At 43.3% G+C, this 27944-nt stretch overlaps 1 protein-coding gene, 1 non-coding gene and 1 pseudogene across 4 annotated transcripts; 2 read left to right on the top strand and 1 right to left on the bottom strand.

The window, feature by feature from the left end:
- Positions 1-207: 207 nt before the first annotated feature.
- LOC113877512 lies at positions 208-1533 on the top strand (annotated as a pseudogene).
- Positions 1534-7389: 5856 nt separating this feature from the next.
- Positions 7390-27423, top strand: CRK (CRK proto-oncogene, adaptor protein). Of its 3 annotated transcripts, none has more exons than XM_027519668.1 (3): positions 7390-7793; positions 14975-15340; positions 24775-27423. In XM_027519668.1, exons 1-3 carry the CDS (start codon positions 7553-7555, stop codon positions 24780-24782), a joined length of 615 nt encoding a protein of 204 aa, XP_027375469.1. In that variant the 5' UTR covers positions 7390-7552; the 3' UTR covers positions 24783-27423. The 3 variants fall into 3 exon arrangements, with proteins under 3 accessions (XP_027375469.1, XP_027375468.1, XP_027375470.1); XM_027519667.1 differs by having other exon boundaries at positions 14975-15510; XM_027519669.1 differs by lacking the exon at positions 7390-7793 and adding an exon at positions 8013-8665 and having other exon boundaries at positions 14975-15510.
- On the bottom strand, positions 17199-17271 carry TRNAE-UUC. The gene has a single exon. It is a non-coding gene; the product is annotated as a tRNA-Glu (tRNA).
- Positions 27424-27944: the final 521 nt, after the last annotated feature.

Below are 27944 nucleotides of genomic sequence, written 5' to 3'. Positions count from 1 at the left end.
ACACCACCCTTCTGGCAGAAAGTGAAGAAGAACTAAAGAGCCTCTTGATGAAAGTGAAAGAGGAGAGTGAAAAAGCTAGCTTAAAACTCAACATTAAAAAAACCAAGATCAGGGTTATGGTGAGTGTGGACGTGTTTTGTATTGCTGTCTAGATACATCAGTAGGAGAGTGGATAGGGGTACACGGCAGTAGGATGTTATTAAGTCAGATGCACCTGACACCCTGTTACTGGAGAAGCAGGGAAATTATACTGTATCCTATGGCTCAAAGAAAGATGATTATGAATATTGCATGTCTGAGTATTTGAGAATGAGTGGCATCTATTGGGGTCTGACCGTAATGGATCTCATCAGACAACTACATTGCATGAATAGAGAAGAAATTCTGACATTTATTAAGTCTTGTCAACACGAGTGTGGTGGAATAAGTGCTAGTATTGGACATGATCCTCACCTTTTGTACACTCTTAGTGCTGTTCAAATACTCTCTGCTGCTGCTGCTGCTAAGTCGCTTCAGTCGTGTCCGACTCTGTGCGACCCCATAGACGGCAGCCCACTAGGCTCCCCTGTCCCTGGGATTCTCCAGGCAAGAACACTGGAGTGGGTTGCCATTTCCTTCTCCAGTGCATGAAAGTGAAAAGTGAAAGTGAAGTTGCTCAGTCGTGTCCGACCCTTCTCGACCCCATGGACTGCAGCCCACCAGGCTCCTCCAATCCATGGGATTTTCCAGGCAAGAGTACTGGAGTGGGGTGCCATTGATAGTATTAATGTTACTGACATAAATAAAGTTGTGGAATATGTTCAGAGTCTACAGAAAGATGGTTCTTTTGCTGGAGATACTTGGGGGAAAACTGATTCTCTTTTTGTGCGATGGCAATTTTGGCTCTATTGGGGAAGTTGGATGCTATTAATGTGGAAAAGGCAATCGAATTTGTTTTATCATGTATGAACTTTAATGGTGGATTTGGTTGCAGGCCAGGTTCTGAATCCCATGCTGGGCAGGATTCTTGTCTATTACTAGTCAGTTGCACCAAGTAAATTCTGATTTACACGGTTGGTGATTTTGTGAACAACAGCTTCCATCAGGCAGACTCAATGTAAGGCCAGAGAAGTAACCAGACGTATGTTATTCATGGTGGGTGTTGGCTTTTCTAAAGATAACTGAAAGGCTTCATAGGGTTGATAGAGAAAAACTCTGCAGTTTCATCCTCGCATGTCAAGATGAGGAAATAGGAGGATTTGCAGATAGGCCAGGAGATACGCTAGATCCTTTTCATACTCTGTTTGGAATTGTTGGATTGTCACTTTTGGGAGAAGAACAGATTAAACCTGTTAGCCCTGTTTTTTGCATGCCTGAAGTACTTTGGAAAGTGAATGTTCAGCTTGAACTAGTGAGCTAGGTTAGATCCCTTGATGGAGAAGTTGGTTAATGTAGTTTTCATTGTGTTTTAACATTTCAGTAGTTGAAGTGCTTAACAAACTTAATGACTACCATGTTAATATTATGTACATGAATTGTGTTAATTTAATAAATTATATAATTATCATATTGTAAATTAAGATCTTTATTGTATCTTTCCTTCTGGAATGTGTTACTCTGATTTTTTTTGTTTGTTTGTTTATGCTTCAGTGTATTTGTTTTCTTGTATGTCTTCATAAGAGCAAACTTGAACTCTGTTTAGCTGATGAAGTCTTGTGTTCTGATTTTCCTGTGTACTCCCTTGATATGTTGTATATAACTATGTATGTTGTATATAACTATAGTTAATGTAAATTGGTCTTTGTCAGTTAGAACATTACTGATAAAGAGTTGATGAACCCCATAGGAATTAAAAGATGAAACAAAAATAAATGGCTGAAATTTGGGAATAAAAATAAAAAACTAAGATCATGGCATCTGGTCCCATCACTCCATGACAAATAGATGGGAGAAACAATGGAAACAGTGAGAGACTTTATATTTTTGGGCTCCAAAATCACTGCAGATGGTGACTTTAGCCATGAAGTCAAAAGACGCTTGCTCCTTGGAAGAAAAGCTATGACCAACCTAGATAGCATATTAAAAAGCAGAGACATTACTTTGCCAACAAAGGTCCATCTAGTCAAAGCTATGTTTTTTTCAGTAGTCATGTGTGGATGTGAGAGTTGGACTATAAAGAAAGTTGAGCGCCAAAGAACTGATGCTTTTGAACTGTGGTGCTGGAGAAGACTCTTGAGAGTCCCTTGGACTGCAAGGAGATCAAACCAGTCAGTCCTAAAGGAATATTCAGTACTGAATATTCATTGGAAGGACTGATGTTGAAGCTGAAAGTTCAATACTTTGGCCACCTGATGCGAAGAACTGACTCATTTGAAAAGACCCTGATGCTGGGAAAGATTGAAGGCAGGAGGAGAAGGGGACTACAGAAGATGAGATGGTTGGATGGCATCATCAACTCAATGGACAAGAGTTTGAGCAAGCTCCAGGAGTTGGTGATGGACAGGGAAGCCTGGCGTGCTGCAGTTCATGGGGTAGCAAAGAGTTGGACACAACTGAAGGACTGAACCTAACTGAACTAATTTTGTCTCAGGGTTCACACCATCCTGTGACCACACCTAGATTTGAGACGCCACCCCACAAATAAGTTACAGAAAAATGAAAGCACCACAATCATTTGTCCATTCTTGTCAGTAGGAACCGCGCCCTGAGAAGCTGACACCAAGGAGGGGACAGATAAGATAAGCAATCGGATAGGTGCAATTACCAGCTTTACAACTGTAACCACACGCCTTCCTCTAGCAGGCGGAAGCACATGGGAGAGTGATGTCACCGACCCAGTCCAGATGCAGCCGCAGACCTATCCTTTTGAGAGGTAACCAAAAACATTGTGCACCCCCAGCTCACCTCCTGCTGGAAGGGCAGTGCTTGCCAGGAGACACCTGCCAATTACAGGAAGCTAAATCTGACTCTGAACAAGTGCCTCCGCTGGACTCTCCTTTCAGTCATTTCGTCATTCAACTAACATTCACGTAAGGCCTACGTCCCAGGCATTCTGCCAGGCGCTTGAGATACAACAGGAGCAAAAAGACCAAAATTCTTGCTCCTATGGAGCTTACACATATTAGGGAAGAGAGGACAATGCATGAAACAAATCTGTAAAATTAGAAGGAGGTGAGTACAAGGAAAACAAAGCAGAGAAGGGGGAGGGGGAAAGTGGGGTAGGCAGTCTGCAGTGTCGAAAGGTCTCCTTGATGAAGCAACGTGGGAGCAGAGGCGGAGGAAGGAGATCTCTGAGGGAATGACCATGGAAATCTGGGTAGAGGGAACAGCAAGTCAAAGCAAAGGGGAAGAGAAAGGTTAGTGGGGCCAGAAAGGAGTGGGAAGGAGGAAAAGAGCAGAAGAGAAGACAGGCACACTTGCATTTCACCTCCTTTGTACGTTCTCGATTTTTCTCAGCTCCATGAAGATGGAGACAAGGAAGATGGCACCCTCTCCCTCTCTTTTTTTTTGGCCATGCCACATAGCATGCAGGATCCTAGTTCCTCTGCACTGGAGGCACAGAGCTCTAACCACTGGCCCGCCAGGGAACTCCAGACACCTTGATTTCTCCCTGCAGAGGTATCTGTGTGAGCAGCTCTTCTAAAGGATGGGACAATCAGAGGGACTTACATTGAAGCAAAGCAGATGAATGAGTCTCAAAAGCCCCGAAGCATGTCGTCGCCCCAAGGAACATCTCACTGACCTTTCTAGAAAGGTCCTAACTGTGGTGCTGGAGAAGACTCTTGAGAGTCCCTTGGTCTGCAAGGAGATCAAACCAGTCAATCCTAAAGGAAATCAATCCTGAATATTCATTGGAAGGACTGATGCTGAAGCTGAAACTCCAATCCTTTGGCCACCTGATGTGAAGAGCTGACTCATTGGAAAAGACCCTGATGCTGGGAAAGATTGAAGGTGGGAGGAGAAGGCACGAGAGAGTACAAGAGGGTTGGATGGCATCACTGACTCAATGGACATGAATATGAGCAAACTCCAGGAGATGGTGAAGGATAGGGTAGCCTGGCATGCTGTAGTCCATGGGGTTGCAACGAGAGGGACATGACTAAGTGACCAAACAACAAAAGGAAGGTCCCACCTCCTGCCTTGGTTCCCAGCATGCTCTCCTCTCCTCCCCCTGCCTTGCAATCCCTTGACTTCTCTCCCCAGAGCTGCCTCTAGATCCTACCTTTGCATAGCTTAAAACAGATCTTTGTCTTTGCAAAACTAAGGGCTACCCACTGGTGGGGGGTGAGGGGTGGGGAATCTCTCTTCTTCATAATCCAAAAATTCCAGCAGAGACTTGGGAGTTTTTCTGTCTCCTTTCTCTCTTCTTGTCTCCATCCATAGATGAGAACTAGGCAGAAATGTATTTTCCCACCAGTACAAATGGTGCCTATACATACACCAAATTTTGTTTCTTCCTTTCTCTCATACACATTTTTCAAGGTGATACTTTCATTTTCTCTGTATATAGCAATTTTTGTCATCGTCACAGGAATTTTTTTTTTTTAAGGAAAAATGAGTGTGAGTAACCCAACTCCGGAGGGTTTCATTTATATAGTACCCTGGAGTCGTGCAGGGCACAACTTGCACAGCTGTATGAGGCAACTCTCAGGACTTTAGGAGACACAGGCAGGCAAATAGGTCCTCGAACCCCTGCTCCTGGTCCTTTGCTAAAAGAGTGCCTTTCTCCGCAGTGAAAATACAGAGTCCAAACCACTGGATAGCCAGGGATTTCCCAGGAACGCCTTTCTTTGGTTAGAGGGGAGGGAGTGGACGACTTTGATGTGGCTTTCTCTTGAACTAGGGAAGTCTTCTCTTTCTTTTCCCCTTTCATCTCTGCTTCTCCTTCAGGCAACTCCAGGAGCATCTTCTTGCACAAGAAGGTCACATTCTTTACATTCTTTGTAGGGCAGATCTCAGACTTATCAAGGGGCAAAAGCCACCACCTTAGCTGTAAATCTTTCTGTATGAAGGGGAGAGGAGGGGGAGAAGGAGAAGAGAAAGGAGGGAGGGGCAGTAGCACTTGCCCTTTTTTTGTCCCAGGGCCACTCCCGTTCCCACCTCATTGGCCTCTGACTTTGTAGGTTCTCTGTACTCCGAGGCAGAATACACTTAATGGCTGCCTGGTGCTAGGTATCCCCTCCTTTCCTGGTGTCTCAGACGGTAAAGAATCTGCCTGCAGTGCAGGAGACCCGTGTTCGTTTACTGGGTCGGGAAGTTCCCCTGGAGAAGGAAATGGCTATCCACTCCAGTATTCTTGCCTGGAGAATTCCATGGACAGAGAAGCCTGGCAGGCTACAATCCATGTGGTCCCGAAGAGCGACTAACACTTTCATTTTTTCATCCCCTCCTTACCAATCTCCTTGCCTGTTTTTCAGCTTAGTTATGATTTGTTCTCTCCTGCCTCCCTCTTTATTTTTCTTCTCCTTTCTTTCCTTCTTTCTTTTTCTCTTAAGGTATTTTGTTCTGTCATGTCCATGTGTCCTAGAAAGGGGGCTTAGAGGCACTGCTTCAGACCCCCATGGCAGTCCATGGTCAGTTCCTGCCCCAAAGGCCAGTCGTCCTGGGGAAATGAAAAGCAGGCACTTCTTTTCCCCAAAGGACCAGACTTTACCCTGGCCTGGCTTCTTCTGTTGGCTTGTGGTGACATGCTGTGACTAAGCCAGGGTCGTGATGAGTCACCCACAGCAGAGAAGATGCCCTTGCTCCCCACCCCTTCCCAGAGCAGGCCCGGGGCATGTGAAATGGGTCTGAAAGAGGTGTGTTATTCATAGAAAACCATGAAACCCAGGGCTGACTGATTTTTTAAAAATGTTTATTTCTGCCATCCTTCCTCTACTCTCCCCACCCATCTCCTGCCTTTCCTATCCTCAGAAGTCTGAGGACACAGCAGAGTGATCATAGCTCTCGTCTCCTTCCAGGATTTGAATCCCAGATCCCAACAGCAGCTATGTATCTCTGGACAAGTCACCTAACCCTTCTGAGCTTCATTGGTTAAATGGGACCAATCCATAAGGTTGTTGAGAGGATTAAATGAAGTGATCCATCTAAGGGCCGTTAGCACTATGCCTGGCAGGTAGTATTTCCTGAATAAATGTTAGCTGTTATTACGAAATGATTATGGAGTGCCTCCTACAGTAGATGCCTGGCCTTTGAGATCTACCATGGCATACAGACTTGTAAATGAAAGATTACAGTACAGTGGTTAAGAACCATAATAGAGATAATAAAGAAATAGGGCTGTACATACAGAGAGGGAGTGATGTGATGGTCAGGAAAGGGGACACTTTTGACACTGAGATCCCCAAAGGAGTGGAGGGGCATTCCAGAGAGAAGAAACACAAGGTTCATGTAGAAGTGGTGAAGATGAGATGCTGGCTTGGTTGTATGCTGCGAGGTAAACGGGGAGTTCTAACACCTGGAGGTTGTTAAAAGTTTTATACAGAATCGCAGCTGACTCAGAGCTATAATTGAGAAAGTGCAAACTGGCAGATGTGTGCTATACAATTAGGGACAGCAAGACTATAGAAAGCAGTGAGCAGGCTGTCACAGAATACAAAAATAGATACGGGATGTAGAGGTGGTCCTGACAGCAGGGAGAGCAGAGGATACCCATGGCCACAATTAGAGTTTAGAGAATCTGGGCAGGTGTCTTAAGAACCTAGACAGAGAGAACTCCATACTTCCACCTGGCTTGGCACCCTCTGTTCCCTTTGTCTTGAATGCTCTTCCCTGACTGCCATTCAATATTCAGTGCAAGTCACCTCCTCTGGGAAGCCCTCCTGGATTCCCCTACAGAATGGATTAGGGGGCTCTGCTATGTGTTCCTAGAGCCCCTTGCCCCTTCCCCATCGTATCACTTGGCACACCTTCCTCATAGACTGTTTCCTGGTTTCTCCCACTGGTCTGAGAATTCGGTGAGGGAAGGGCTCACCCTTGATGACCTTTGCACCCTCAGGGCAAATGTGGTGTCAACTGTTTGCTGAATGAATCAATGAAAATAAGAACTTCAGCAGGCATGGGGAGAAGCTGGAGGAACCATCGGAAAAAGACAGTCTCAGGAAACACAGCCCCTGGGGCCACATCACCTTTTCTGCTCTAATTCTGTACCCTAGTCGCTGCCTAGAAGCCTGGGCCTTCCAGTAACTTGAAACCTGGAGGAGCAAAGAACCGCGTCGCCGACAGCCGTCTGGTAGCTGAAGCCCCGCCCCTCGGTCCTGGACGCCCCGTCACCCTCTGCAGTCCCAGTCCCAGCCAGGCGGCGACGCCCAAGAGGCCGCATGCGCAGTGCTCTCACGATATGTCGCTTGCCCTTCTCCCAATGGCGGGCGGTGGTCCCCTTCCCGGCATCCTCCGGGGGGCCAGAATCACGTCATTTCCGGTGGGGAAGGCCTGCGGCCGCCGCCGCCATTTCGGGCGCTGCTGTGAGGCTGGGACCCGAGCCGGTCCGCTGGGCGGCGGGGCCGGGGCTGGAGGGGCGCGCGCGGCTGCGGCGGCGGCGGCGGCGGCCCAGCGTGTAGGCGCGGAGGCGGCCATGGCGGGCAACTTCGACTCGGAGGAGCGGAGTAGCTGGTACTGGGGGCGGCTGAGTCGGCAGGAGGCGGTGGCGCTGTTGCAGGGCCAGCGGCACGGGGTGTTCCTGGTGCGGGACTCGAGCACTAGCCCCGGGGACTATGTGCTCAGCGTCTCCGAGAACTCGCGCGTCTCCCACTACATCATCAACAGCAGCGGCCCGCGCCCGCCGGTGCCACCGTCGCCCGCCCAGCCTCCGCCCGGTGAGGGACGGACGGGACGGGAGGCCCCGGGCGGGGGTGAGGGCCGCGGAACTCCCCAGCCTGGCTGCTCCTCGAGAGCTCACCCCCACGAGGGACGTGGGCACAGGGCTGGAGTGAGCGTGGCCGGGGCGCAGCTTCTGCCGGGGCTCGCTCCCACGGACCAGCGCGAGTGTGTGGGGGAGGAGGAGCCGCTGACCCAGGCCTCTGGGTGTGACTTGGGAGGACAGCCCAGGGGAAGGGGAACTGCCTCGGCCCCAGGGTGGGGCTAGCGCCCGAGCAGAGCCGGGCAACGTGGGGACAAAGAGCTGAGAATGATGTTGGCACTGCGGGGGCATCACTTGGCAGCGGTGCCGGGAATGAATCCGATAATCCTACAAGTGGCTTTTTAGGCTTGAAACATTTCCTGCAGTGTCGGAGAGCCGGGTTTGGCTATACTCCCCTGGTGGCCTTTGGTAGGAAGTCACCACATACTGGCCGAGAGGGATGGAGACACCCTCAGGAAATCGGTCAGCTTTTTCCTTTCTTGGGCATTTTTCCAAAATACTTTTACCTTCCTCTTCCCCCGCGGAGAATGAAGGTGGTGAGCTAAGTGCCTTGGTTATAGAAGAAAAGCCTCTGTGACCAGCCCTGAATAAGCTGATACCCGGCTGACTGTGTCCAAGAGATCTTAGCGTCCAGAGACTGTTCTCCAAAATGAGGGGGTTATAGTTTTCAAAGCAATCAGTGGAGGAAAGATTTTTTTTTTTTAATTTCAGGAAATAATTCAGAAATAAGCCAGTGGAAACAATCCCTCCCCTGAAAGTGAATGGAAGTTCATTTTTCCCTGGACTTGAACGTTATCAGTCTTGTCCTCCAGGGCCTCTCCTTGTTCAGTAAGTTGAGGGCTGTGGCTTGAGTCTTCCTAGATGTTGAAAACAGATCCCACTGAAGTGACTCTCTTGAGAGTTTAAATGATCTGCACTGGATCTTCCTTGCTAAAGGTTGAGACATGACACTCACCCAGGCCACTGGAGTTGTTAAAGGGATTTGTGCACTTGGTACTTGAGATTTGTGGTTTACAGAGTAATTCTGAGGTTATTGTTATCTGTGTAACAGTACGGAGAGTCTTAGTGCCACCTCGCTGTTCCAGGTGGAAGCAGTTTAATCCTGACCACGTGAGACTAGATTCAGGCCAGTCTCACCTGAATTAGGAGACTCCTGAACCAGCCTTTGCAGACTTACTTTTTTAGGAGAGTCCTAATTTAGGTTTATTCTCTCTGACCAGAAATGAAATGGGATAATCTCTTGTTAACACATACCAATTAAAAAAAAAAGCATAGGGATCGTAAAGCTTACGAATTATTCTAGGTCTTTCTCAGTCTGTTTGGTTTAATAGCATTATAACATGAGGTGGGAATGTGTGTTTGCTCTAAACCAAATATGTTCTTTTTACCACCTTCATGATGTCTGGGGTTTTGCATTACTGTGCAGTGACGTGATGGCAAACAGTCACTGAAACTCAAGTTCTCAACCTTTTGTGTGTTTTGTTGGTTGCAAAATTTGGAAATAGCAGCAGGGGCTTCCCTGGTGGCTCAGATGGTAAAGAATCTGCCTGCAGTGCAGGAGAACCCAGGTTCAATCCCTGGGTGGGGAAGATCCCCGGGAGAAGGAAATGGCAACCCAGTCCAGTATTCTTGCCTGGAGAATCCCATGGACTGAGGAGCCTGGCAGGCTACAATCCATGGAGTTGCGAAGAGTTGGACACGACTCAGTGACTAACACACAGCTTTGTTTGAGCTTTCCCCACATCTTGGTGTTAATAACTTTAATCTCAGCTGTTAGCTTAATGTTGAGCTCCACCTTTTCATAACAGATATGAATTCAGATCTTTGGCCCAGGAGAGAAGGTGAGGATTGCCAGAGTTTGTGGCTGGGGTGTGGAAGGTTCACGGGCATTGTGGTCCTTTTTGTTTCTGCCATGTACCCTATTTTCTGCATAGGACAATTTATTCAGTTGCTGTCTTTATAAAGATTACTTAATCTTTGTTCTCCCCCTCCCCCCATCAAGCTCTTTTCTTTTGAAACCACACAGAAGAATTTCTTCAATTTTAGAGAGGCATATACAATATTAATAGCTGACATTTATTGACTGGTTATTCTGTGCCAGGCACTTTGCTGAGTATGTTATATGCCTTGTCTCATTTACTGTCTATAACAGTCCAGTGAGGAAAGTACTATGATCTCCACTTATTAAACTATTTCCATTTTATAGATGAGGAAACTGACAGAGATACAGTAAAGTGCCCCAAAGTCACACAGCTTGTAAGTGACTGAGCCAGAATTGAACCTAGGAATTGTGGCCTGAGAGCTGACACTGTTACACTGCACTGCTTTCTGTCAAAGCCAGTTTACTTTTGAGATCCCAGCAGTGCAGTGTGAAGCCTCAACACTTTTTTCTCTGTTCTGGGCCCCAGGTTCTGTTTATAGACTGAAAGGAGGGACTTCCCTGGCTGTCCAGTGGTTAAGACTCCAGGCTTCCACTGTGGGGGCATGGGTTTGATCTCTGGTTGGGGAACTAAGATCCTGCATGCCGCGTGGCATGGCCTAAGTAAAGACCAAAGGAAAGGATGACAAGAAGCTGGCTTTAGCGCTCAGGCAGTATGCATCTGCTATCTAAAGTCAGTGATGAAGAGGTTTTTAATAACCTTATTTGGCAGATTAAATATGGGAAATGAGCTTTTTGTTTAGGATTATATAATGTATTTTGTGGACATAATGCATAGGATGAATTTGTACGGAATGGCTTAGATATACATTTTAGAGGTATATGAACAAAACAGACCAGATATTCTCAGCCTTTTCTGGTTAGCTTGTTTTTAACTTGTGTTTAGCTCCCACAGGCTGCCGGTGCTGCCATTGCCTGGAAGTCCCCTGACTGTGCCCCAGGGCCATAGGGCAGGGCTTGGTCAAGTCTACCGGGCACACTCTGTCAGGTGTACCTCTTGGGAAGACTTTGCAATTGTTGATTGATCCATTAGTTTTTACCTCTTGAACATGAGGTTTTACTAGACCTTGTCCAATAAACAGTCAATAAAACAGTAAATATGAGTTGGGAGAATAGTTAAAAGCTTGTGTTCTGAAGTCTGGGTTTGAACCTTCCTTACCTTCTGCTTACTGCTCATATAACTTTAGGCAAGTTCTTTAACTTCTCTCTGCCTCAGTTTCCTCATCAGTGAAAGAGGGGAAATAGTGCTGACAGGGTTATTTCAAGGGTTAAATGAGTTTAAATATTAAATGCTTAGGAATGGAACTAGCGTTAGGTATATTAACAGATGTGGTGGAGAGGGAAAAATTGAAGCAAAATGGAAAACAATTCTCAGCTTTGAGAGGCTCACAGCATGTCTGAAGGAGTAAGTGCTGGGTGGGGGTGCATCAAGAAGTATGAAGGAACTTTGGATCCAGTGTGTGGAAATAAGATGATGGCTTCCATTACCCGCTTAGCCCAGAACCTCCTACCTGTTGGCCCTAGTGGGTGAGGGGAACATAAAAGCTTGTCTCATTTTGGGGGTGGGGGCAGATGCTAGGGTGATGATTGTGCTGCCTCTTCAAGGTGGTGCTGGGCCAGGCTACTTCTGGAGATCCTAGGGGATTGCCTCTTAACCACTGCTGGCTTTTTGAACATCCAGCATTTATTTCATTTGTTTGGCTCATCCTTGTAGTTCTCAAACCTGGTCCTCATGATTCACTCTTTAATGAGTTAAAGATATTCAGTGGTTCTATGAGGAGTTCTTTAGTGAGTTACTTAAAGATTTTAGACCCCCCCCCCCCCAAAATCCGTAGTAAAAAAAAGTGCGTTTATCGCTGGATTCTCTAAGCCTTCCCTATGTTCATGTGAAATTGTGACTCTAGACAGGCAGGTATTGGATAGTGGGTTTTTCAAACCAGTCTGACCACAGCACTTTTTGAGAAGCATCTTGAGATTCTGTGGAATCTTCTTTGGGAAGAATTGAAAATTTACAGAGGTGTTCAGAGGTTTGGGGGATATATATTAAGCTCATTTGCCTTTTATTGGGCATCTATAATATACCAGCTACTTTTAGAAATTTTATTATTATTAGTATAGATCCCTATGAAAAGTAAAATAACAATTCAGATAGCTAGAAATACCACAGCCTGAATTCTTCAAACTTTGTAAGTCTGAATCTGCCAAGTCACATGCTGATAGCCACCATTTTTAGAACTTCTTCAGGATACTTTCTCAAATGAAGTCAGTGGCCTTGTTAGTTCTTTGTAGTGGACAGATGGTAAGAGCGTTCAAGGAACTTCTATAAATACCATAGGCAGTGGAGAAAGAAGAGAGGGAATGAGAATTTATGAGAGAAGAAAGGAGAGGAAGTGTGAGATTAAGAGACTGATAATGGAGCCACTGTGGCGATGCCCACGCCAGAAGTGACTTGGCCTGTTTAGCCCACAGAGCTCTCGGGTGTTCTTCATAAAACCCACAGGGAATGGTATTGTAAAAACTGTTGTAACCTGAGGGCTGACATGCTTGGAAGTGATGAGTTGAGCATGTACAACTCTTTTGGTTAAAAGATAGCTCAGACTGCATTGATTTTGATTTCTGACTATGTTCATAACTGCATATTTAGAATCCAGCACAGGTTTGATGGAGAACAAGTCAGTGAAGTTTTCCAAGTCCAAGCTATGAGAACTCTGCTGTTGGTTCTGTTCTCTAGACTGACTGACTGTGTCTCCTTCCTTTCCCGCCCTTCTATTTCCTGGCTTTAGCTGTTTGTGGTTGGAAAGAGATGAACTAGGGAAAAGGAGCCGGAGCACACGGCTGTGGTGAGGTTTGGGCTTATCTGGAACTTATGTATGTATATTTTGTTCCCCCTCCTCTCCTGAAGCTTGATTGCCAAAATATATATATATATATATATAACATGTAACTGCTGCAGCAGTACACAAAAACAGGTATTCCTCTATGGAATAATTATAATGTCATTAGGATAGGAAAAGAGGGAGTTCTCTGGTGGTTCAGTGGTTAGGACTCCAGGCTTTCGCTGCTGGGATCTTGGTTCAGTTCCTTGTCAGAGAACTGAGATCTCGCAAGCTTCCCAATGGGGCAAAATGAAAGAAGGAAAGAAAGAACCATTCAGGAATGGAAAGAGCTATTCTTTTATCGTAATTTTGTTCTATCTTAAAACGTAGCTTGTTGTTGCCACTGATTTTTGTAAGAGTACATCCCCAATTGGAAGTGAATGCCAGGGGAGAAAAAGAATGTCTTCCTGAAACATGCTGCTGTGCCCCTTGCTCACCAGCCACACTGTGTTTGCCTTTGTATGCCCAGCTATGCTGTGAGTTTGTCAAACCTGGGGACAGATTTTCCTCACTTGAGAGTTATGTTCATTGTCTAACACTTAATGACACGGTCCCTAAAGGGTGACTAGTGACAGCCATATTGGCAGTTGTACCTTGGCGTATTGTTGGGTGAATTCTAAGAAGGGAACTTTTCTTCCTAGGTGTCACCAGGACAACTTTCTAAGCTAGGTTCTCTGCTGGTGTGAAGGTTCTCCCTACCACTCTGCCCTTTAGGCTTTCTTGACCAGGCAGTACAAAGTAGATTTTCTTGGAGCTCACACTGACTCTGTCTTTCACATAGTTCCACAGGCCTGAAGGATCAGTGTAGCCTCGAGGTGATGGATGAGGTAGCCATGCGTCTTCCTTGTTTACCAGGCTGGAATAGGAATAATTACCCATCAGTGATCAAGTTTAGAGAAGAGAAACTCCGGCATGTAGCACCGCTGTGCTCTGCTATGGTCATAACCAAAATCATCTCTCCAGTCACCAGCTCTGTACTTGGAACTATTGGGGTGCATTCTGCTAGTGTCTGAGGAGTGTTTGCCATAGATGGACAATCCTGGGTATGAGCATGTATTTCAACATCTTGAGTCAGAGAGACAGCCAGCATTACTGGCTGTGGGCTATTAACTTGTTTTAGTTTATAGCCATGAATTCCACAGATGGACTTTTGCAATGTAAGAAATGTGCATCTGTCCTCTAAATTGAGGCTCGGCCTTTGTTTCATATGGGTGCAAAGAGAAGTCACTCATCAATATATGTTCTATACTGAGGACTTCTGGTTAACCTCCAAAGTTTATCACTTCACCTCTCCCCAGGAGAGAATTTGAAATGTACTTTTTCTGGTCTATCTGGACAGAGTGTTTTCTAACACGGAACAAAATAATTTGGTCTCATTTTTTTAGAGTGGCGAAGCAATTTAGACATCTGGGCTACTGCAGTGTTCCTGTTTCACAGCATTAACAGCAAAGGGTTTTTAGATGGATTGGTTAGGTTTTTGTTTTGACTGACTGGTTTTAATAGGAGTGGTGAGGGTAGTTTAGGCCCTCTCTTTAACAAAGAACTCGAACAAGTAATTTTCACAAAAGAAGTACAGATATTGAATAAATGTGAAAAACATCAAACAATCAAAGATGATATTTAAGAAGAGACATCCTTGCTGTTCTGGCAAGGACATGGGGGAAATGGGAACTCATAATCCACTGGTGCGAGTGTAAAATCAAAACTTTTTGGACGACAGGCAACGTAAACCTTAGTGTTCCTACCCTTTGATCCAGCAGTTGCATTTTAAGAAGTTTATCCTAAAGAGGTAATAAAAATGTTCATTAATAAAAGCACTCGTAAGAGCATGGTTTGCAGTAGTGAAAAATTGAGAATAAAATATCCCGCCTTTTGTTGGGATAGCTGCTGGGACCTGTGAAAACGGAGAGCTTGCTACATTTCCTGAGGTTGAAAAGAAAAAGAAGACTAACACAGCCTTGAACCCTTGTACTCTGTAAATCGAATAGCCACAGAACGTTTTGGTAGAATGAACAAGAAGTCTCCATGGTGCTCTGTCTTTGGTCCAGTATGTGAGCTTGTCCTGACAGGCGTGGTTGCTCTATCACAGCCTCTGTCTCTTCTCTGCTGCAGGTGGTGATCGCTTACTTTATTCCCAGGGAACATTTGAGGTACAAAGTATGATTTTAGTTTACTGTTAGGAGAAGGGGTTATTTAGATTATTTTTTTCCTTCTCTTTCTTTTTGGTTAAATATTGAGTAAATATGTGCGGGGAGATGCTTAAAATCTGCATTTCATCTCCAGTATATCTTTCAATAATACCCTGCTCTGTTTTTTTTTTAGGGGTGAGTCCCTCCAGACTCCGAATAGGAGATCAAGAATTTGATTCATTGCCTGCTTTACTGGAATTCTACAAAATACACTATTTGGACACTACAACGTTGATAGAACCAGTTTCCAGATCCAGGCAGGGTAGTGGAGTGATTCTCAGGCAGGAAGAGGCAGAGTATGTACGAGCCCTCTTTGACTTTAATGGGAATGATGAAGAAGATCTTCCCTTTAAGAAAGGAGACATCCTGAGAATCCGGGATAAGCCTGAAGAGCAGTGGTGGAATGCGGAGGACAGCGAAGGCAAGAGAGGGATGATTCCAGTCCCTTACGTGGAGAAGTATAGACCTGCCTCCGCCTCAGTATCGGCTCTGATTGGAGGTAACCAGGAGGGTTCCCACCCACAGCCACTGGGTGGGCCGGAGCCTGGGCCCTATGCCCAACCCAGCGTCAACACTCCGCTCCCTAACCTCCAGAATGGGCCCATTTATGCCAGGGTAATCCAGAAGCGAGTCCCTAATGCCTACGACAAGACAGCCTTGGCTTTGGAGGTACATAATGTGCAAAATGTAGAAAGAAGAGATCTGCTACAGGGTCTCCCTTTCAGACCTCTTAGAGCTTTGTAGGAATGCTGAATACAAGCAGCAGCGTTGTAACATTGTTATAGATGTTGAATGGTACTTTTACCATTAAGTACTGATCTTGGCACTTAATGTGGGCTTTTCTCTTTTTTATAGAAAACCTATTTTGGAATGAGTAAGCTTAAAACTGTGTAACTGAATGTTCTGATTGATTTACTAAACCATACTTTGACTTCTTTAATAACACCACCTGAATTCACAGGAATTAACCTAAAATATTTTTTTTCATCTACATTCTAATCTGTTTCTTTCTGTTTATCATTATCTGAAATAAGTGGGCTCCACAAATTTGAGTATAAGTGGTCTCTATCAAAAGACTTAAATGAATTTTCTTACAGAAATGTGTTTTTACTTTAGGGGGCTTGGGATTTCTTACCATTGATTACTTGTAAAGGTATAATGAGATAGATACCCAAAAGTATTAATTCCAAGAAGCAGCAGGTTTACTTGGTCTTTGTTGTTTGATGCGTTTTATACTCAAGAAACCATTTCCTCCTGAGGAATAAATTTTTACCTTTTACTGGTGAATAGTTATCCTTGGTAGCCCATCTCCTCCGGCCAACCATTGCATTGTATTTATTCTTATCCTTAGCACTCACAGCTTTGTCTCTTACCTCTTCTCTTTCTTCTTCCCTCCTTCCCTCCCTCCCTTTCTGAGTTATGCAGAGGTAGTGGTTCAGCATAAAAGCTAGTGTAGAAGTGGCATGCTTTCCTGTCTTTCAGAGCCTTTCAGATATGATCACTTTAAGCAAGTAGCTAAATTTCATGAACATAGGCTGAAGTTACTCAGGTGGGGGGGGCAGGTTAGCAGAGAAGGGGCTAAAGTATTACTATATTTTTGTAAATGGAAATCTCTAAAATCCTTTGGATCATGCTTATACACTTAGGAGTGGGAGTTGCCTAAGTAAAAGGCTGTACAGTGAGCTGAAATTTATTTGAAATAGTCTGATATTACTGGATTTAAAGTTTTTCTTTTGCATTCTGAAGAGTGGGTGCAAAGGAGGGTTAGGTCTACAGGTTTGACTGAAAAAAAATGTGTGCTTTTAAAATGTGTATATTTTGAGATCATGTTGTGACTGAAAAGTATTGTGTCCTGCTTTTGATGAGAAAGGAATTATTTGTTGTCTAGGTTACACTACTTTTTCCCACTTAGAATTTGGAGGATAAGGAAAACAAGTTTCTAGCTTCATGTTTTCATTTAAGTTCATATGATGGCAACAGCCAAGATGGTGCTGTGCCCATGACAGCTGTGACTCGACATTTATTGCAGGCCCTGTTAGCACTGGGCTGGAGTGTGGAAATAGCTAGCTAATACCCAGGAGAGAATAGTTACCACATTAATTTTGCTTCCACTTGCAATTCCTTTCTTAAAGAGAATTGGTTTGGTTTGGTTTGGTTTTGACCTCACTGAGCAATTTGTAGGATTTAAGAGTCGGACACGACTGAGCGACTTCACTTTTATGCATTGGAGAAGGAAATGGTAACCCACTCCAGTGTTCTTGCCTTGAGAATCCCAAGGACAGGAGAGCCTGGTGGGCTGCCGTCTATGGGGTCACACAGGGTCGGACACGACTGAAGTGACTTAGCAGCAGCAGCAGTTCCCTAACCAGGGATTGAACCTGGGCCCATGGCAGTGAAAATGCCGAGTCCTAACCACTGGACCATCAGGGAATTCCCAGAATTGTTTGCCCCAACGATGCTTGCCTTAATTAGAAGCTTTAGTGCTCCAGAATGGTCGAGCTGCTCCCCTACTGTGAAACCTAAACCTTGTAAAATAAAGACTAAAGTAGAAGAGTGGTTTGTGATGTCAGTAAGTTTCCTTTTTTGGTTGGGTATTAGTTTTGAGCCACATGTGTTGACTGATGACAATAGCCTCTTTCACGTTAGAACAAATACCCCAAATAATAACTTTAAAAACACCTCATGTACTTAAGAAAACATCATGTTAGTTTAGCATCACAGAAATCTAAAGCTAGAAAAGACCTTAGATACCCCTATTCATTTATTGAAAAAAGTAAGGGATGGATTGAATGGGTTGTTTAAACTAGTTGGAGAGATGAGGAGTCCAGATCTACAGTGGGGCCTTTTCAACCATGCCCAGATTGCATCTGTGGTACTTTTTGTTTTGTGGTGGTGATACTGCCCTCCTGTCAGTTTTGTGTGGTGTAACTGGCAGCGTGTCCTCATGTGTACTCTCTGTGCAGGGAGGCAGTTTCCTTTCCCATCTCTGGTTTTCCATAGGAGCTGATGCCTAGTCCCTGTGGAGATGAAGCCAGGAGATAAGATTAGGAAGCTCTGACTTTCTGACCTTCGCATTCTGATGAGAAAAAAATTCATTGCTGTAGTTGACCCATTATAGATTGAGATCTGTAGACAAGCTAGGCACATTTCGGAGAAGTTTTACAGTTAACTTGAAATTGATGTTGAAATCATTGCATTTTAGAAGTGGGCAGAGCCCCAGGTATAGTAAGGGTCCAAACTCCTAGTATTTCCCAGAAGGTAGCTGCAGATGCAGCGCTCTGGGTCACCTCTCTTACTTCCGTCAAAGCCACTTTGTTTTACTGTGTTATATATCGGTGTCTCTCTAAGGTTGTTTTTAAGGAAGGGTTTCTGTACTTATGTTCAGGATCCACCTGTCCTCCCCTTACAGATGGATGTTTCCTGCATGGTATATTTGCTGTGACCAGAGTCCTCCAGTAGAATATAAGTCAATGACTCCTTCCTCTTTTCCCACCCATCAGATTTCTCTAGTAGGAATGAAGGTTGTTGGAAAGAAGGGATTAATTCTAGCAAACAACCAAAGTAGGGGTATTCCTTGGTTCACTGTAACTCTGGGGAATGTAACCGAACCAGGAAGACACCATCTGTTCCATCCTGGAGCTTCTAATAAAGAGATTTTAAACAAACGTATTTTGAAGGAGAAACACTGGAAGTAACACTAGAACAGTGCAGAGGCACCATTTACTCATTTACTTTTTTGGTCTTAGATTTGATCTGAGATTTCAATTTGATTGGTTTTGGTTTCATGAGTCATGGCTCCTTGGGAGCTGGAATAGTGGTGAATCTTATCTTGTAAATTGCAGGTGTTAAAGTTTATTTCATGCCTCTGTAGACTGTCCAGAACAATCATATTATCTTGGAATGTACTATTCATGTAACTTCCATTTTCTGATTCAGCCTGGCCTCTTGCCTTTGATAGATAAGACTTCTGAGTAACCAAGGAGCCTTTCAGGTGGACTTAGGTGTGAACCTGTTCTTCTGGTCACAGATAGGGAAGATGTAAAGTTCCATGAGTCCCTGGTTATATGCAGCAGTGACTATATTAACTCTACATCTCCCCATGTAGAGCTCTGAAACCTTAAGTTATTTAGGCCTTTTGACCTATATATGGAAAAGTGAAATGAAGATCTTAATTTCCCCTTTGTTCCAGAGAGAAAAAATGAGATTAGGAAGTGTAAGAACTGCGTGACAAGTCTTGGCTATATGTATAATAACTTCATACCCACTTGAAAAAATAATAAACATAATTGAAAGAAAATAATATTTTCATTTTAATAAAATAGTCAGTTATTTAACCCCCCATTAAATAGCAAAGTTTCTCAAACCTTGGGATCATGTGGAACATTGCCACCTTCATTTCCTGTTCCACATTTATTTTCATAAGGTACTTGATTTTTATCATAGCAACTGCCAAAGCCCAGCTTTGCAAAGACATGACATCTTTGAAAGGGATGTAGTATAATCTGATGTCAAAATTGTTAACAGTTTTGAGTTTGTAGTTCACATGGCATAACAGACATCAGATATTTCTGTTTCCCTCAAAAATACAGAATACTTGGTGGGACCCCTCAGAATTGGCGGCAGTGCCTCTGACTCTTCAGTCTGGGAACCTCGGGTCTCGTTGACTGTACTAGTTCTTAGAAAATTCCTTGTATTGAGCTAAAATGTACGTGTTCCATGTACCTCTCATCAAGAGGGTGGGGAACTTAGTTTCAGTTATTATCAGTTGTTGAGCTACAGAAAGATCTTTTTGGACTTGGACTACAGTCAGGGTAACACCTGTCTTCAGTGTGGTGCTTTTGCTTGACATCAGGAAATGTACCTACGAGTTAAATCTCAAAGACCTGCAATGATCCACGAATATGAGCCATGTGCACTTCAGTCCGTCTCTGAGGCAAGTGAATCATTAAGACTGAATTGGCCTCACTTGTCTTCACTGATTTTAAAGATTTTAGATGGGCCCTAAATATTACCTATTCTGTAGATCAGGGATCTGCAGACTTTTCCTGTGAAGGACTTCACAGGCCATGCAGCCTCTGTCAGTTTGCCACTGTAGCTAGAAAGCAGCCATAGACAAAACAGCAGATGAGCTCGCTGTGTTAGAGTGAAGCTATTTACAGAAACAGGCAGCAAGCTGGATGTGGCTCATGGGCCACACAGTTTGCCGAGCCCTGTCTTAGATTGCTGTAGTTTTCTTACCTTTTTCCCTCCTTCAGTCAGATCTTGAAATGTGTTCTTGGTGTGTTTGAAAGTCTTTGAAAACAAGGTCCTTGTAGTCTGTCTCTGCACTTGGTTTCCCGGGCTTTATTTACATAAAGTTAGTTATATGTGTTTCCTGCCCTGAGCTCACAGGAATCATGCAGCAAATCTGGATCAAAGAAGCATTGGCAACTATTGATGCCTTTCCTCTTAGATAGCAGGGATAGAAACTAGAAAAGCAGTCACCTGGGGTTGCGCCAGCAGGGGAGGTCACACAGTTTCTGGTGTCTCCTGTTTGCTGCTAAGTCGCTTCAGTCGTGTCCGACTCTGCGACCCATAGATGGCAGCCCACTAGGCTCCCCTGTCCCTGGGATTCTCCAGGCAAGAACACTGGAGTGGGTTGCCATTTCCTTCTCCAATGCATGGTGAAAGTGAAGTCGCTCAGTGGTATCTGACCCTATCCGTCTCCTATTTAGGGAACACCAAAAATTAATGCCATTTGGACTTCATATTTTTTCTAATTATGCCTGGAACTCACTGGTAAAGGTGAGTGTTCATTAAGTTCCCTGGGAGTGAGGAAAAGAGAGTAACTACATTCGGTCCTCTTTACACATGACGCCATGATTTACTTGCAGACTTACTCCTGAGGGTGTGGTTTAGGGTTGAGAGACTAGGAACTAACTCAACACTAAAATAGTACCTTGGTGGTGAAAGCATCATCAGTCTCTCCTTTACAAGGTGTTAGTGAAGTCTGCCTCATGAAAAGAAAGGTTAACTGCCTTGTCGTGCTTCAGGTCCTTTAGAAGTTCTTTCGTTTTCATTAGTGCGCAGATGAGTTTTTTCTTCCATCTGTAATGTGAATTTTGAAATTGGTAATGTGAGAACTACAGTTATTACTGCAAGTACATTCCTTTGTGTCTTAAAATTGGAGCATTTGTAGGGCAGGCACTCAGTCTTGCTTTCTTTGTCTTTGAGTTAGTACACCAAGCTTCAAACCTGTGTGCACCCCCTGATCCTCCCTGGTCTTGCCTGAGGGAACTCTCCTTTAGAGTGTTGTTGCCTAACAGGGAGAGGAGCACAAATTACCTTGTCATTTCTGACTTGGAGAAAGAACTGCGCTTAGTGGAGTGCCATGTTCCTAGACTGCCCCATCCCCTCCTGCACTCTGCCTCAGGCTCCATAGCATGTTTTCTCAAAGATAGTCATGTTTTTGCCTTTGGGACTTGTCTGTTCTTGACCCCAGGACTCCCTATGTGCTTTGACTATTTCAGGAGAAAGAACCCGTAGGGTATTATGCATAGGTATTTAATTTTAATAAGGTCTACCTCGAAGTATTTGTGCTTCAAGGCCACTTTGGGCAGGTTAATTAGCTTATTAAATGCTTACAGCTTTCCTCTTTTACCCATTTAAAAATCAGAACCATTTCAGAGTCATGACCCAACCTTTCTTTCACCCCTTGATGTTTGGACTTTTCTGCCAAGAACCTAATCAACTGTAAAAAAACAATTCTGGGTTCCAGAAGATGGTTGCTTTTCCTGAGTCTTTCTCTGTAGTTAGAACCAAGAGAGTGTATATCAGAGATGACCCTGATGCTGTCCAAAGGCCTATCTTGCACTTCATTCTTCTCCCTACTAGCATCTTGCTGTATGGGAGCCCTGACTCATTTCTCACTTAGAATTCTGCAGGAAGAATGGTCTGAGGGCAGAGCAGAAGGCTTTGCTCTCTTGTAGAGAAGCTAGTGTGGTTTTGTGGTACTGATGCCATGGAGCGGGTGGATGGTCCACATTTTAACTACCCGTTGCTTAGAGCTCTTTGGGACATGATTTGAGACAGCACTTTGAATGCTTAAGAATAACAACAATCTTATTCTTAGAATGACAGTCTTAAAGAGAGGTGTTTAAACCTGGGTTTTGGTGTCAAGTAGAATGGTGGACGTAAATTTGTATCCTGAAGACCCATCTTTTACAAAACACCTAGAAAAGCTCTGGGAGATAGTGAAGGACAGGGAAGCCTGGTATGCTGCTGTCTATGAGGTCACAAAGAATCAGACACAACTGAGCAACAAAGAAAAGCTGGAGAAACATAACATTCTTTTCACCTTTTTATTTAGATATGAAATCATTTGGTAGAATGTACCAGTCCTAAGTATATAAGTATGTAGATCAGTGAATTTATATGCATATATACCTATGTGACAACCACCCAGATGAAAGTATAGAATGTTTTCACCATTCCACATTGTTCCCTCATGTCCCTTAGTTGTGTTTTTAATATCAGTAAAATGATGGATTCAGATAGCTGGGATGGCATCAGACCAGCTTCTTAAAAGAAACTGGCCACTTACTGCCCATCTGGAGGAGAATCTAACATGTGTGGCAAGGTTATTTATTTATTTATTTATTTTCCTATATGTGGAATCTTAGTTTCCCAACCAGGGATCGAACCCGTGCCCCTGCAGTAGAAGCAGAGTCTTGACTACTGGACCACCACCAGGGAAGTCCCATGAGTGGCAGTTTAAATTTTTGACACGAGCATACCTATTCCTTTAAGTGTTTTTTTTTTTCTTTCTTAAGGTCAGGAACTTATTCTGGGTCCAGCTGTCTGAATAGCACTTGAGTATAACATGAGTATATAATAAAAATGAGAGGGAAGAGCGTTGCACTTAGTAAAGTTTACTGTAACATAGCAAGGGGCTAGTGGTGGAGGGGCATTAATTCCAGTAATGTGTTGTGTGTGTGTGTGTGTGTGTGTGTGTGTGTGTGTGAGAAGGATGGGGAGTCAAAGGTAGCTGACAGGTCAGGAAGGAGGAAAATTCACTAAGGAATAGTCACACGTTACGGAGTTTATATAGAGCCTAACTTCTTGTAATGCTGTTAAGAATTTTTAAAAGATGGGAACAAGCGAGGTAGTCTTGAGAACTAGAATTGGGGATATAAGAAGAAATCTTCCAGACTGTTTTTACCACCAAAGAAATTCTCATTTGATGTTCAGATCTTCCTCTACAAAGACTGAAAATTTTTACTTGTCATAGTTGGCCTGCTCAGATATCAGGAATTGAATTGGAAGATTGCTGGGAATAAACAGAACCCTGGGTGCTAGAGCCTGTAGGAGCTGGATCTGTTTGCAAAGACAGATACGCAGTGTCATTTTCCTCTCTCCTCACCTTTCCCCATCAGCCTTCATCTTCATTATTAACCCATCAAGCTGCTGCCTTTTCTCACCCTTGTATCTTATCCCTGTCTCTCTAATATTCCATGGTTTCTCTCTTCCTTTTCTCAGCATCTTATGATTCCTGCAGCCACTTTAGGCCTCTAAGCTTTTCATATAATTCTTAAGGAAACTGTAGGTAGGTCAGTAGGTAACCTAATTCCTCTGTGAGTGAGATCAGGCTGGTTTAAGAGAAGGCCCTGGCCTAAACGAGTTGGTTTTGGCTGGTAGTCAGCCCATAGGCCTTCGTAGGGAAGGAACCTGCAGGGCTAGGGGAGCATAGTTTGAAAGTTCTTAATATAGTGGAAGAACATAAATGGGCTTGGGAGCTGGATACTTCTGGGCTCAAATCTCAGCCCTGTCACTGGCTTTGTGACTTCAGGTGTAACATGTAGTTGTTCTGAATGTCATACGTAAAATGAAAAGAATTCCTGTTTAAAGGATTATATGATTATCAGAAAATGATTTTATATAAAGCACTATAGTACTTTATGGGAGTTAAATATCATTATTAATGAAACCAAATGAACAGTAATGTTTAGAAACCACTTGCGTGTGCAGAACTCAGATGTTGATAATTCAAGGATAGTCATAAAGCTCTTTAGTGGCATTTGGGAACGTACCTCACCATTGTTAAATACTTTGCTACAGGGTGAATCCATTCATCAAACACCTTATCTTTTAAGTTTCATATTAAGACACAGATATATCCTAGATTGTCAAAAATATTTGATGTTGCAACAGGAAAACTTTTTGTAACAGCAGAAACACGATATCCTCCTACTGTTAAGGAACAGGTACCAGGTGGCATTGAGAGAGCAGCAAAGTCTGTCAGTACCTGCTTAGGGGTGGGTAGTGGGGGGGACTGGCAGGCAGTGGCCTGCCAAGTAAAACTAGCTGAAGAAGGTTGAGGCTTTCAGGGAGCTGATAGAATTTGGAGTCTTCGCCTGTACCAAGTGGGGAAGCCTTGCCTTGGTAGGACGGTGATGGGAACACTTCCGTTTTCTGGGACCAAATGATGTATGCTTCCTCTGATTGTCTTCTGCTCGACAAGCAACACCAGGCCAGGATGTGTGTATAAGAGTGGGCTGGAGAATTGCACTGCTATATGCCAGAGAGGGGAGGGCCAGTGTGGACCAGGCAGGAAGCTAAGAGTAGTGGCTACAAAGACAGGGCATATAGATCATCCTAGGTAGGGTTGCTGCTCCAAAGACACTTGAACTTTCCAAAAGGTGTCATTTTCTAGCATTCCTCCTATTTTCTGTACTCTGTTTTTCTCTGCACTGCTAAAATCACTTCTTCCTCTTGCCTGCATTAACCATAAGTAATCGGTCTGGTGGCTGGGGCTTGGGAGGCAGCAAATAGCCGTTTCTGTAATATCAGTCCTAGAGCAATCACATGGGCAGGGTATGGCTAACCAGAGAATGGAGTTTTTCAGCTTGCATTCATAACTGGAAATAAAGTGCTGTCCTTATTCTCCTCCTGCAGGTCGGTGAGCTGGTAAAGGTTACGAAGATTAATGTGAGTGGTCAGTGGGAAGGGGAGTGTAATGGCAAACGAGGTCACTTCCCATTCACACATGTCCGTCTGCTGGATCAACAGAATCCCGATGAGGACTTCAGCTGAGTATAGCTCAACAAACAGTTTTGCTGACAGATGGGAACAATCTTTTTTTTTTTTTCCAATTGCCATCTATACAGTTTTCTTACAGATGTCAAAGCAGTCTAGTTTATATAAGCATTCTGTTGCCTGTGATCTTTTTTAGACTGAACTACTCCATCCCTGGTCTTATTTACCATATTCAGGGTACGAAACTGGAGGGCCTGTGTGTTAACTTTTGAATTGGTGGTTTTAGGTGGTAGCACCATTGCCTGAGTGTATCTGAAAGGAGCAGCATCTTGCCTCCCTTTTCTCAGGCAATACAAATCAACCTGTGGAAAACTGATGGACGGGAGAGAAGTGTTGAACACCACTTACCCTGATTTATTCAACGGTTTGGTTTTCATTCTGAAACTATGCTGTCAAATGGCAATAGACTGTTCCCTTCCACCCCATGAAGTAATCATGCACGTGTGAATAGTACCCAGTGGGATTGCTTTTTCATTTATGGAACATGACCATTGTATGACTCATTCTGACAGTTCAAATCCTGAGAATTCTGAGGACACTACCAGAGGCATTTGTCTTCCTTCCCAGTCAGTGCTTCATACTTTTTCTTGGGATTCTTTCAAGCCTTGTAATTCCTTTTCCCTAGACCTGCAGATAGGTTAATTCTCAAGATAAGTGTTTATTTTCATTCCAGATGATAAGCAGGATGTGCAGAGCACTTTATTCAGTGCATAGCTTTAAGCCAGTATTGGATTCACTGCGTGGACAGCCAAACTCCCAGCTCTCTGCCATCCCTCAAAGGGTCATAGTAGGTTCACATTGCTACCACAGTTCAGTGGACTCCTGGCTAATGGGATCCAGCATGCCATTCTCCTGAGTGCCATTGTTCTGTCAGGGGACTTCTTGGAATTCTTAGCTTCTACTTGGAGTGGAAGGACCAATCACTTAGAATATTCCATGGATGGTTGGGGGGCCAAATTCTGCCCTTTGCTTTATGTACAACTTGTATAAAAATCAAGTTAAAATTACATGAGTTTGGGGATAGGGTTTTAGTGCTTTGAAAAATGTTTGAACCAATCATGAATTACTTATGTATTTGTTTCATATGGCCAGAATAGTGCTTGAAATACACGATGTTATAAACTGCCTTCACTTGGGGCGCTTTTTCTTTGTGTTCAAGTTTAGTTTACAAACCCTTTTAAGTATGGAATGGTTTATATAGGGTAAGGTGCTCCAAAGAATTGACTTCTGAGACCAAAAATGATGTAGGCTATTTAGACTACCATATGAAACTTTTTCAAATTTAGTTCCCAGTCTAGAAGCACTTACTGGTCTGTGGTGTGATATGACCAATAGAAACACCGTGTTCTTTGCTTTGGGCCTCATTTTAGAAAAGTATTTTTCCAGTTGTTTTGCCTAGGTGAAGATTAATTTGCATTCATTGAACGTATGCTAAATCATGATATCCCAGTGACTAGCACCGTGCCTGGCACAGCCGGCATACAGATTTGTGAGAGTGAATGCGAGGTGTGCAGAAGCTCATTATATGGCACAGGGAAGCCAGCTGGCACAGGATTACATACATTACCACAAGCAGACTAATGAGTTGACGCTAATTTAATATATTTTTACCTCACACTAAGATAGTGCTTGATAAAGACATTAATACTCAACTTGTAAAATGTTGGCACAGTGCTATGCACATAGTGGGTGCTCAGTAATGTTGAATGGACAGGTTTGCAATACTAGATTTAATTCCATCTGACGACTCTTACATTTTCAGTTAGAGCGTAGATACTGTAAAACCCAATACACGTTGAATCTTGTTTTCCTGAAAGTGTGACATCTAAAATATTTGTAGAAAAGCTTTGTCACAACTGATTTGAATGTTTGTGTTTTTTTTTTTTTTTTTTTTGCCTCTGACCTTGATATTGGCTTGTAATGTCTCTTTTCATCATATGTAATTTTGGTGGAACATGCAGCTCTACCCAAATCAGAAGACTTTCTCAGTGATCGGTTGTCCAAAACCATTACATGAATTGTTGGGTTGGATTTGCCTGGGTTTGGCAGTTGTTGGACCTTAAGAACTCAAAGGACTTCTTATAAGTATCTTCCAAAAGCAAATGCAAGAATCCTATTCAAGTGCATATGTACATTGTCACTGAGCAAAATAAACCGCAATTGGCTGCTATATTTTATATAATAATTTCTGCAAAAACCCATTTTTTTGGATACTAATATTTGACATGGTTAATTCTTATTAATTGTTGGAATTGTTTATTGTTAATAATGCAAATAGATAATTTTAATTATCCATAAGTAACATTTCACTATTAAAGGTTTGAAATGGATGATAAGCAAACCAATTTGAAATAAAATATGAAACATGTGCCATTGTATTATAACACTATACACTTTATTGACAGTTAAATTTTAAAAATGTTTTTTTTGTAGCATGTATTGTATATGTTTATAGTATATGTAGTAAATAAAAATATGGCCAAATGTTTGGCTTGGTGATCTTTTGAAGAAAGCAATCTTTGAATATTTTTCACAAAAGAGCTAAATCTTATATGCTTAGGGAGTCAGAGTTGTGTGTAGTACTCAACAGCCTACAAACAATCAGATAAACAATTATACACACTAGGTACTCATAAAAATGGGATCAATCATTGGTGTTACTTTGAAGGGTCTCCAGAAATCCAGAAATAATGATTTGAGGGGAATATAAGAAGAATGATTATATAATGATAGGAAAGCTGGAATGATGTGAGCAGATAATACCAAATCACACGTGGGTTTAAGGAAAATATGATTGTGGTAGGGGTCTTCATAAAGCAAGTGAGAAGTGTGGCTGTTACACAGTAGGTTTTTAGAATCGTTAGGGGAGATATTCAGTATAATTCTCCTTTTTTATGTAAGTGACACTACTTCAGTGTAGATAATTTGGGAAATTTAAAAAGTTAAACATTTTGTTCTTCCCATCCTTTCTCGAAGCACATGTGTATTTAGATGGATATGCACAATGTGTAGATATATATACCTAAAAA

The sequence above is a fragment of the Bos indicus x Bos taurus genome, chromosome 19, assembly GCF_003369695.1.
Source record: "Bos indicus x Bos taurus breed Angus x Brahman F1 hybrid chromosome 19, Bos_hybrid_MaternalHap_v2.0, whole genome shotgun sequence".
Taxonomy (NCBI): Eukaryota; Metazoa; Chordata; class Mammalia; order Artiodactyla; family Bovidae; genus Bos; species Bos indicus x Bos taurus.
Note: the sequence above shows the minus strand (reverse complement) of the source record. Positions and strands in the feature narration are given on the sequence as shown.

What these genes read in the sequence shown, in the direction of transcription:
- CRK (XM_027519667.1), top strand. Translation starts at nt 7,553, where the DNA reads ATGGCGGGCAACTTCGACTCGGAGGAGCGGAGTAGCTGGTACTGGGGG. An exon ending in GCCCGCCCAGCCTCCGCCCG is followed by an intron (nt 7,794 to 14,974) that starts GTGAGGGACGGA and finishes TTTTTTTTTTAG; the next exon opens with GGGTGAGTCCCTCCAGACTC. An exon ending in AGACAGCCTTGGCTTTGGAG is followed by an intron (nt 15,511 to 24,774) that starts GTACATAATGTG and finishes CTCCTCCTGCAG; the next exon opens with GTCGGTGAGCTGGTAAAGGT.